This window comes from Eimeria necatrix, genomic scaffold (assembly GCF_000499385.1).
Source record: "Eimeria necatrix Houghton genomic scaffold, Enh_scaff33, whole genome shotgun sequence".
NCBI lineage: Eukaryota > Apicomplexa > Conoidasida > Eucoccidiorida > Eimeriidae > Eimeria > Eimeria necatrix.
The window spans coordinates 1-10,212 of NW_013655328.1; the positions used below are offsets into that span (position 1 = coordinate 1).

The 10,212-nt window shown below is 49.3% G+C and overlaps 3 protein-coding genes across 3 annotated transcripts; all 3 read right to left on the reverse strand.

Annotated features, from left to right (window-relative positions):
* Positions 1-6,418: 6,418 nt before the first annotated feature.
* Positions 6,419-7,489, reverse strand: ENH_00045030 (OSJNBa0039K24.13 protein, related; the record flags this gene model as incomplete). Its single annotated transcript, XM_013585417.1, has 1 exon — positions 6,419-7,489. One exon carries the CDS (start codon positions 7,487-7,489, stop codon positions 6,419-6,421), a length of 1,071 nt encoding a protein of 356 aa, XP_013440871.1.
* A 183-nt stretch (positions 7,490-7,672) lies between these two features.
* On the reverse strand, positions 7,673-9,193 carry ENH_00045040 (OSJNBa0042D13.18 protein, related; the record flags this gene model as incomplete). The annotated part of the gene is made up of 1 exon (XM_013585418.1): positions 7,673-9,193. The coding sequence occupies one exon, from the start codon at positions 9,191-9,193 to the stop codon at positions 7,673-7,675; it is 1,521 nt and encodes a 506-aa protein (XP_013440872.1).
* A 45-nt stretch (positions 9,194-9,238) lies between these two features.
* Positions 9,239-10,021, reverse strand: ENH_00045050 (Reverse transcriptase, related; the record flags this gene model as incomplete). The annotated part of the gene is made up of 2 exons (XM_013585419.1): positions 9,239-9,474; positions 9,625-10,021. 2 exons carry the CDS (start codon positions 10,019-10,021, stop codon positions 9,239-9,241), a joined length of 633 nt encoding a protein of 210 aa, XP_013440873.1.
* Between the last annotated feature and the right edge of the window lie 191 nt (positions 10,022-10,212).

Here is a 10,212-nt window from a genome sequence, read left to right on the forward strand (position 1 = left end):
ACGAGACAGCGCCGGCGCCAGGGCAAGCCTCCCTCCCTTAGGGACTAGGAGGCGAGCTCCCAGGGGGGTGCGAAACAGACAGACAGATTTGATAAACTCATGATTTTGTATTCTTAATCGCTATAGCTGGAATTTCTAGGAAATGGACTAGTGTAGGGTGCAGTTTATAGACCCTGCCCAAGGGACTGAGAGCACGTAGTCGCAGCTGCGGGCGCAGTGCACTACATAAGCTGGGTAAACAGTCTCTGAAATGCTTGGCCGTCCTCATTATACACACAGGCAAACATCACCCATAACAATGTTCAAGGGTTTTTTCCTCACCGCGGAGTATTTTGTCTTAGGTCACCAAAAATGCGTCTTTTCTTAGCGCGCAGTTATAGTTCTCCTTCGAAGAGCTACAGCGTAGCCGCGTTCGAAGCGTCAAAACGCCCAACCCTCAAGATAACCCGTGCTTTTAAGAGTCCTAGCTTAACACGCAACATGCAAATAAGACGTCCTGCATCTTTTGCTCGCACGGCAATAGCAATGTCACAAGCGCTTTGGGGCGCACCTTCTTTTTTGCTCGCGGCAAACTCGTGCTGCCGAAATCAAGCTGCATTCAGCTGAGCATGCATTTAGCGGGAGAAAAGCAACCTTTGTTGAAGCACCCAAGCCCAAACCCAGATATTATTTATCTCAACAGACCCACTGCAAGCAAAGAACACTGCAGCCTTCAGCCGGCCAATGCTCTGCACACGTCTCCACATGCCAGCAAAAATTCAGCCAGGAAAGCCACCAGCAAAGCAAACATTCATCTTAGGGCAATCAAGAATGGTTTTTGGCCTGGAAACAAGCACCATTTCCCAAAGGGCTTAACGGAAGGCAACATCCGCTGGCTTTGTCTGCATTCGCTTGCGCTGGGGAATGTGAGAGCACTATTCCTGTCGTTTCTAATTGCAATTTTCCGTAGCGTGCATACAGAACAAGGATAACGACGAAAACAGTGTTGCCTGAAAAAACAATGAACTTGCCACCGGTGCGAACACGGCTCACAGTACAAAGGGATAGTACACGAAGACTGCATCTACTTTTATAAATCGGATCGGGCAAATTTTTTACAGTTATTCGTTGCATGCCAGTGTAGCCGAAATTCGCCTTGAACAGTCTTCCAAGCCACGTTCAAAAGATGCGACTGAACAGCGACTTCGAAACAATCAGTGCGTTGAGGAGTTTTGCACCGAGGGTGGCTGCTTTGGAAATAAACGTTCTTGTTCGAAACTCATTATATTGCGGGCCATAATACGGACTGCATTTCACCCTGCTTCCAATCAAGCCGTCATAAAAAGCAGAGAACACGAAAGAGATGTCAACTAATGGGACTAAAGAATCAGCAGGCGGCAAGTTCGAATCACTCATTAGCTCTTCTTGATCTGCACAGACCCACAGTTAACGTCGGCGCATCACGAAAGGATGTGCGGCAGAAATGTGCATTTCCAGCGCAAGTGATCGTTTCCAGGCAGCAGCTTTCTAGTAATATCTTTTGCATGATATTCAAATTTAAGCAGACGCTGATTCATTTTACCAAGTAGCATCAAGGCACTAATGCTTTGTTTGATTCATTTAGCAGTGATGGACCGAAAGACTCCATTGCTCGATGATCCATACTGGAGCTGGTTTATTTTACGAAGTTGGGCAGAATACACCTTCACTTTGCTTCCTTTCATCTAATTGGACGAATACGGCAACGACTGATTGACTTTTCAAAGCTTGAAAACTGGTCGCCTCCAGCGACGCACCGAAAATTCGGCAGATTTTGACTTCACATTTAAAATGAATGTCACAAAGTAGGTTGAGACGCGAGGACAAAGGAAGACTTCAGTGGAACGTGGATATTGCAGCCAGCGTACACGCATTGTTTGTCCTGGATATGCAGTGCTACGTGCACTTTACCTAAAGAGATCTAGAAGCATTGCACCTGTACCACTAGCGCGTATAGAGGAGACCCTCACTGCACATGACTACACAAATCGATTTTTAGTTCTGTTGCCAATGCATGGCACCCTTTGTTACGGTGTTGCCTGGTGCCACCCTGCAGCAACTCACGTTGCCGCAACACCATGCAACATCATGCACGCTCACAGAGGCATATGCCGCGATGTCATCGGTGTATACTTGGCATGCCACAGTCTGGCAACGTCAGAAATACTACTGATTTGTTGTGTTCCTGAAAGGACCTTACTTTATTCTTGCCTCTCCCTCGTGGTGTTTGACCTGGTTGACTCTCTTCTAAAGCTTGAGACTCCTGGGATTCTTCAGGCTCTTCCAAATCGGGAGGCGTGCCGCCCGCCCCACATACGTGCTTCCAAAGAGCATATAAATTTATATACAACGTGCTTACTTAAGAAATAACTTCGTATATCTTCACTGTTTAACGCCGGATTGCTGCAACAACCAGGAGGCGTCCCGGCGCTTCTGCAATGGAGCAGCGTAATTAACCAGGTTTGCTCAAAGCAAGTGTCCGCAGTCTGATTACTGAATAATTTGCCATCTCTCATTTTACGGCTGAAAATATTGATCATAACCCAAAAAGACATTTGTGGGTTTAGTGAGCAGGTCTGCCAACGGAACTCTGCTGGGTATCTTGATGAATGGTCATTATGATTCGCGAAACCAACATTTACACTATTCCGTTTTTGTTGCTGCCTGCTCATACAAGTGCACAAGCACCTAAACACACTATATATGCAAGGGTAGCTGGGCGAAGAAAGACCAGCACAAGATGAAAGGCTGCTCGCATGGAAAAGTGCTCGCAGGAACGATGCGCATTGTAGCTCTCTAATGGCCTTGTGTAGCCTGTCAGCAAAGTGTCTTGCATGTCCCAAGCAGTGCCGTTTGTTTGTGTTCTCTGTTACAACCCTCGGGACCTGTGACTGCTATTTTTGCTGATGGTTTAAAGAATTACATGAAATCTTCGAAGGCTGCAACACATTTACAGTCAACCAAAATCTCTCTTTTTGTCAGCAGATTCGCCATTGCACAGAACGTTCTTTCCCTCTCCTATGTGACGGTCACAGGTGCCAACAGCTCACGTAAAAAACCATACACCACCGGGCGCTATTGGGTGCTCTCCTTTACGGGATTACCTAGCACGATCCATGGCGTTTGCCATGTTAGCTGCAGACGAATATTTGAAAATAAGCCTCAGAGCTGTTGCGCTGAGTATGAACTTCCAATGCAACGGCAACGTAATTAACGGCGATATTCTTCTACTGTGTGTATGCATTTGTTCTCCACGTGATTAAACGGTTCCTTTTCGGCGCAACGCTTTCTAAGAAGTGACAGCAGCCTTTATTAGGGCAAAAAGCAAAGATCAGGGAGCGGATGCTACACTGTAGCACATTTAACGCTTGATGCGTCGAACCGTGAAGGGGACGCGGCAAATGTAGTCAAGAGCCCCGCCTTTGGTCCTTGAAATTTACTATCTTACAAAGCTACTATTTTCTTCTTCGCCAGACATTCGACGTCCAAGGGGGCTGCTATTTTTGTTCGTCCAGTGAGCTTTTAGGTATCTGTGGCACTGCATAACCACGTAAGCGAGTGCCACTCCTATGAAGATGATGGCAAGATTGAGGAAAACAGAAAGAGCAAATTGGCGAGGCTTGTTAAAGACAGTCAAAAATTTCCGGTTCTGCACAAATAATTCGCTATGAGAGAGTTGGGCCTCAACCGTAAGAGTGGCTGCCACCCCTGGCTGGAAGAACCCATGTTCTCTAACACCAGCGAGAAAGCAGGTGAAGGATATTAGGAGCCAGAAGTGCATCTTGGAAAACGAAGCGCGAAACACGACAGTGTAGGAAATTAGTTGTCTTCTGATCATGCGTTTCAGTGCATTCTGTAAGCTATACTTCAATGAGCGTGGGGCTCGTTTTCCTGCTGTGGTGTGCTGCGGACCACCAAGAGCTAAGAAGCGCTGACATGCTAGCAGCTGCGCATTCCCGAGTTACTAAAACAGTCAAAACAGTCAACGTTGCTTTAAGCTGAAGTTTTAGTAATCTAGAGTTGTAACACACAGTGAGAAGCGTGGACACCTTGACAATATTAGTCGATACTGTCGAGTTGAGATAGCAGCAGGTCTGCATCCATGAGAACACTATCGAGCTCCAATTCACACGCGCAGCTTCCTGAGTTGTTCGCCAAGATTTGCCGATTGCTGCATATATTTCTGTATTAATTATTTTCTTACCTCTGAATAAATATTATAGATGGGTATGCGCATGCTTCATTCGTGAACCCTCAGCACTGAAACACGTGCAGGAATGCTGCTGACTCGGCGAAGGCCGCAGCGTCCCTACACTTGCTCAAAGCAGCGTGAGTCGGTTGCATGAGCATTAACAAACTCGAATTTCAGTCTTCGGTTGCCTTTAATTAGCCATACCAGCTCATTGGTTTCAGCTGTCTTCTTGAAACGAGGGCTGTAATTTTGACATGCCCTGCCATAGTCGAATGCTGCCTGGAACTCCCTGGTAGAAAGCTTTCGTCTAAAGAAAGCACTTCCAAAGTACTAAACTGAGACGATGATGGGAAGTGTTGAGTGCTAATGGGCAATGTTCAACTTTTTTCGCAGATGTCTGAGTCGAATCACCTCAACTAACAGGATGTGGGCTAAGGAGCAGAATGCAATCTGCAGAGTAACAATATGTTCCGCCCAAAAAGCCCTCAGATGGTATATAGTTCAATACCATAACAATTAATGTTTGACTAAGAAAACTAATCAATTAAAATTAGCATCGTAGTAGGTTGCTTCTTGGATTCATTGCAGCTAGTCCCAGGTTTCTGTGGCTGGCAGAAAACGACCTCTAGAGATTATATGCTGGCAGTAAACAACTTCTAGGACGATTAATGTGTGATTACAAAAACCAAACGGAGAAATTCAGTACAACAGGAGTTTCGTTCTAGGTTTCACTGCAGCTTATCCGCGGCGTTTTTGGCCGGCAGTTTAACGGCTTTTAAAGGTTACTTGGTCCAATACAAGAAGGATATATGCAAGACTACAAAGACTACACAAAGAAGCCTACTTTCATAGCAGGTTGGAGATAGTCTCCACTGCAGCTTATCCCAGGCTTTGTGGAATGCAGTATTGGAGTGGTGGTGCCAATGCGCATACGGACAGCCAGGGAACAGAACAGCAATCTTTCCTTACAAAGGATGAGGCCTTGTTGTTTTTACTTTATGTTTCTCTTCATTTAGTGAGTAGAGGCAGGTGTTTATTTTCGTAATCAGTTATAGAATGTTATGTGAGAGCCAAACTGGGGTCAGCTCGCGCGGTCAGCTCGCCTACCAAAGTAATTGCGCGACTTTTGTCTGCCCGCGCAACGCGCTGGTGACCGGCGCATAGCATTCCACGCACCACAAAATGTTCAGTGTATAAGGACACTCGTGCAACGCAGACGATGGCTGTAGTGCGCAGGCACTACAATAGGACTTGCCCTTAGGAAGATAGCCAGCTGGTGACCTACGAGGTGAACACGCTGAGCGAGGGGAGGAACTATCTACTAGGTAAGGCAATTTATCAGCAAAATAGCATACGTAAAGTAGATATGTCTGTGAATACCCTAAGACTAGGGCTGGCAGAAACACCGGCACCGGTGGGAGCCACCGCCCCACAGGGCCGCCAAGGAAGAAAGAAACCAGAGTGGGGGGGGAACTTTTAAGGTAAATCGATGTCAGAATTTGAGACGATTACTGCTATTATTTTGGTAACTGCTTCATAAAAGATGCGTCGAAGGTAGAAGATTTTTCATAGGGTGCCCTATTCTTGGGCCAGGTAGGAGCGTAGTCACAGCTGAAGGCGCTGTATACTATAATGGCGCTGGTTCTCTAGTAAACCGCAATCTCTGCAGCGATTACGATGCTACCTGGCCCACGACTTGGGCACTCTATGAAATACTCTCTACTATCGACGCATCTCTCAGGAAACAAACACCAAATTATTGAAAAGGCGGTTCTGTTCTGAGTTCTCAAAACCAAATTTCATAAAAGCCGCTCCTCATTGTTTTTGCTTTTTTGCCCGGTAGGAAGGTGATCCGCACGTTGCCAGCATGTCTCCAGTATTAGAGTATTCGTAGACGTTTCTAGTTTATGCACGCCATTTTGCTGATTAAGTGCTCTTTTGTTTTACTAGTAGGACGTTTCCGCGCTCGATAAGCGTCTTCACCTCTTAACCTTTTGTAGGTCACCAGCTAGTTATCCTCTGAAGGTCACCAGCAAGCCCTATTGTAGTGACTGCGCGCTACAACTTCCTTCCTTGCCGTACTGAACCGGCCTACGCCAAGCACATGATTTCTAATGTTTCAGTCTCTGCTCCCTTATGAAGCTAATGTCACCCTTCTGACGCTAATGCCAAGAGCGCATGCGGTGCGCACCGCTACCTTTTCACTCCTCAGGTAAGGCTGCCCGCATTGCGGGCGGCGGAAGCTGACGGAGCCAAATCGCTACGCTTCGGAGCAAGATGTTTTCGAGCCTGAAGACGTCTCCGCTGGCGGCGATGCCAAGCGCAAAGGAATGCCGGGCACCCTGTTAGGTGGTGAGCGGGCTCCCACGTGGCTTGATCTTCGGGAGTACCGCGCCACTTGATGAGATCCTGGGCGTCGGTTCCTGAGCCGCGCTTGTCCATAATATAATCGGCCTCATCCTCCTCTGTTGGACTTGCTGCCGCATCGCAGATAGGGGGCCAGGCGGTATCGGCTCTCTGGGGAACCAAGTTTGGAGGGCGGGGCCGGTGGGGACCTAACTTCAAAGCAAGGAAAACGTTGTGGCATGCATAAGTACGAGGCAAAGCGAGGCTGTAGGCAGCGGTCTGTATACGTTCAATGACTTCAAAGTGTCCGCGGTAACGGGGCTCGAACTTAGGGCAGCTGTTAAAACGCGGTAAGTGCTTGTTACTGAGCCAAACCTTGCCTCCCACTACATACTCCACGGCTCGGCGCTTTGTGTCTGCGTAGTACTTCTGCTGCCATTTTGCCTTCAGCATGTGGCTCTGTGCTCTGTCGCAGAGCTGCCGGCAAAGCTTAGTCATCGGAGGAGTGAGCGTAGCAGCTAACGCGCCTACGATATCAAGGTTCGCAGCAGCCAGCAGATTCTCGTCAATCATGACCTCGAAGGGAGAGAGCTCGGTGGAGGAATGACTTGCTGTGTTGTAAGCAAGTTCCAAGGCCGAAAGCAAACGCTGCCACTCGCGTTCGTCAGATTGGATGTAGGTACGAAGCATCTGCTCGAGTGTGCGGCTAACACGTTCAGTTTGAACGTCGCTTTGAGGATGGTAGGACGAGGACATGCGCCGTTTGATATTAAAGTGGCGACAGAATTGGTGCCATAGATCCGACTGGAAACGGGGGTCGCTGTCCGATATAAGCACTTCTGGAAATCCGTAACAGCGGATAAGACGGTCTGCGAGAAGCTCCACGGTATCTGCTGCTGTGAATGACTTCTTTGCAGGAACGAAATGAGCCATCTTGCTAAGGGAGTCGACCATGACAAGGATCGAGTCGTGCCCTGTCGTTGTAAGGGGAAGATTTGTTATGAAATCGAGGGTCACGTGCGCCCATCGACGAGAAGGGATGAGCAACTGTTGAAGAAGGCCTGCAGGCTTCTGGGTAATGGACTTTGATGCACGACAGTGGGTACATGACTCAATTTAAGCAGTAGTGTAGGCACGCATTTCTGGCCAGTAGTAGTGCTTGCTGAGAGCGCCAAAGGTCTTTTTCTGGCCTCGATGGCCGGCTGTGACATGGTCGTGATGCGAATGCAGAACGTGAGTAAGGAACTCAGGGAATTGTGGAACGCAGGTGCGCCACAGTCCATGAACGCGGATGTGCAGGTAAGGCTCTACGTAGCGAAAGGTAAATTGGCGATTACAAAACTCGATTTGCAGAGCTTCTACCGGTTGGTTTGCTGCGGCTTTGTAGGGAACGCGAAAAACAGGACACTTCGAGTACGCTTGCGGCCAATGGCGCACATCAGGACGGTCAGCCGGTGGCTTCGTTGTGAGTGTAGAAGGTTCCGGCTCGGGGTTGGGTTCCGGCGGCGCAGAAAAAGGCGCAAACGGCGTGCTGCATCGCCGAGGGGATCGCGGACGAATTCCGGCGAGCTCTCGGTAGTTGGGAGGCGGACCACGAGAGCGGGGAGCCGCGCTCGCTTGTCGTATTGCGAGCATCAGCGGTACCGATGGTGTGTCGTGCGAGCGGGTGTTAAGGAGGTCGGGACGGCGAGACAAGGCGTCGGCAACTTGATTGCGCGCTCCTTGAACATACGTGATGTGCAAATCCGGGAACTCCGCAAGGAAGTCTGGCCACCGGGCGGTGCGTCCGCGCAGAGGCTTCGATGCTTGAAGTCGTTGGAGATGGGTTAGAGCTTGATGATCAGTGTAAGCCGTTACCTTGGAGACACGGAGCAACTGCGACCACTTGTCCAGTGCCATGGCCAACGCCAAGAGTTCCTCATCGTAGATTGAGTATCTCTGTTGCGTGGGTTTCATGACTTGGCTGAGGAAGCGGATGGGTTTGCCGTCTTGTTCGAGAACTGCTCCGATCGCATAACCAGAGGCATCTGTGTACAACTCGAAGGGTTTCGTCGTGTCAGGGACTTGTAAGGTAGTGAAGTCGATTAAGCGCTGTTTGAGCTGCCGCACCGCTTGCGTGTGAAGCTCTGTCCATTTGAAGCTGACGTCTTTACGTGTTAGGTGAGCCAGCGGCCGGGCAACGTCTGCATAGTCCGGTCCCATGAACATGCGACAGTAGTTTATGGTACCGAGGAACTGGCGCACTTGCGTTTCGTACTCCAGCACCTCTGGCCACTGCCGGATGGCTGCGATTTTATCTTCTGCGGGTTTGATCCCCGTAGCCGAAACGGTATAACGCAAATAAGTAATTGTTTGCCTTGCAAATTTGCATTTGCGGAATTTTGGGTAGAACTGATGTCTAAGAAAAATGCTTAGGACTTGTCGCAGAAGAGAAGCGTCCCCAGAGAGATCAGAATTATAGATAAGTACATCATCTAGGTATGCAATAACGCCCTGGTCCAATAAAGGTTGTAGATAGGCATTAATATTGGCCTGGAACGTAGCGGGAGCACCCTTAAGGCCGAAGGGCATCACGCGGTACGCGAATAGTCCGAGAACGGACCGGAAAGCCGTCTTCCACCGGTCTTCCTTAGCCATACGTATTTGATGGAATTCTGCTTCAAGATCCAAGGTGGAAAAATACTAGGCGCCTCCCAGCAGCTCCATAATGGTTTGAATGGGAGGTAGTGGAAAAGCAGGGGCTATCGTAAGGGCATTTAGAGCCTGGTAATTGACAACCATACGCATCTTCCGCTCCCCGGAGCCATCATCACGTTTGTCCACCATGATCGTAGAAGAGCAAATAGGCGAATAGGTCGGTCCAATCCAACCACTGTCCGATAGTTTAGCTATCTCCTGTTTGTGGAATGTGAGCTGATCTGGGGTCATACGGTATATTGCAGACCTCTCTGGAAGTTTTCCGGGCACAAGGAGAATATGGTGAGCATGAGGGCGCTTCGGCGGTAATCCTTTCGGTAACGTATCGGGAAAAACCCGTCGATACTCGTGCACCACCTAGGCAACCTCACATGGAATATCCTGCGCCTCTGGCGAAGTTATCCATTCGTCGAACAGATTGTGCTCGAGTTTTGCCATAGACCAGGGAGACTCCTCGTCACTCTCCGCTGTCACCGAGGCGGTGGAGGCCAAAGGGCTACGCCAGCCGGAGGACGTGGGTTGATTCCCAATTAACGCGCAACAAAGCGCGCTTTGCCATTCATCAGAGAGCCTTAAGGGCACTGCCGAACCGGCTTCGGGCAGAGCCAGTATGAGATGCAAACCGTGCAATGGAGTACTGAGATCATTTGTGTCGTCCGCCGCCTGACGAACGAGCGGCGTTATCCGCGCCTTCGCCTTAGTCTCCGCGTGGGACTTATACCTCCTTGGAGGCGGGCGTAGGAATACTGCTGCCTCCTCGGCTGACATACCCGCCACTTGTTTGGCCAAGATCTCGTATGCTTGCTCTGCTGGGGTCCTTGCGTGGACTACCGTGGGACTATCACGTTGCAGCGTCGTTTCACCAGTCCGAACGACCGGTAACTCGCACCACTGGCCATTCACATAGGTTCGGAGCTTGTCTGACTGGAAATACCAGGCCACCTTGTGTTCCGTCAGCC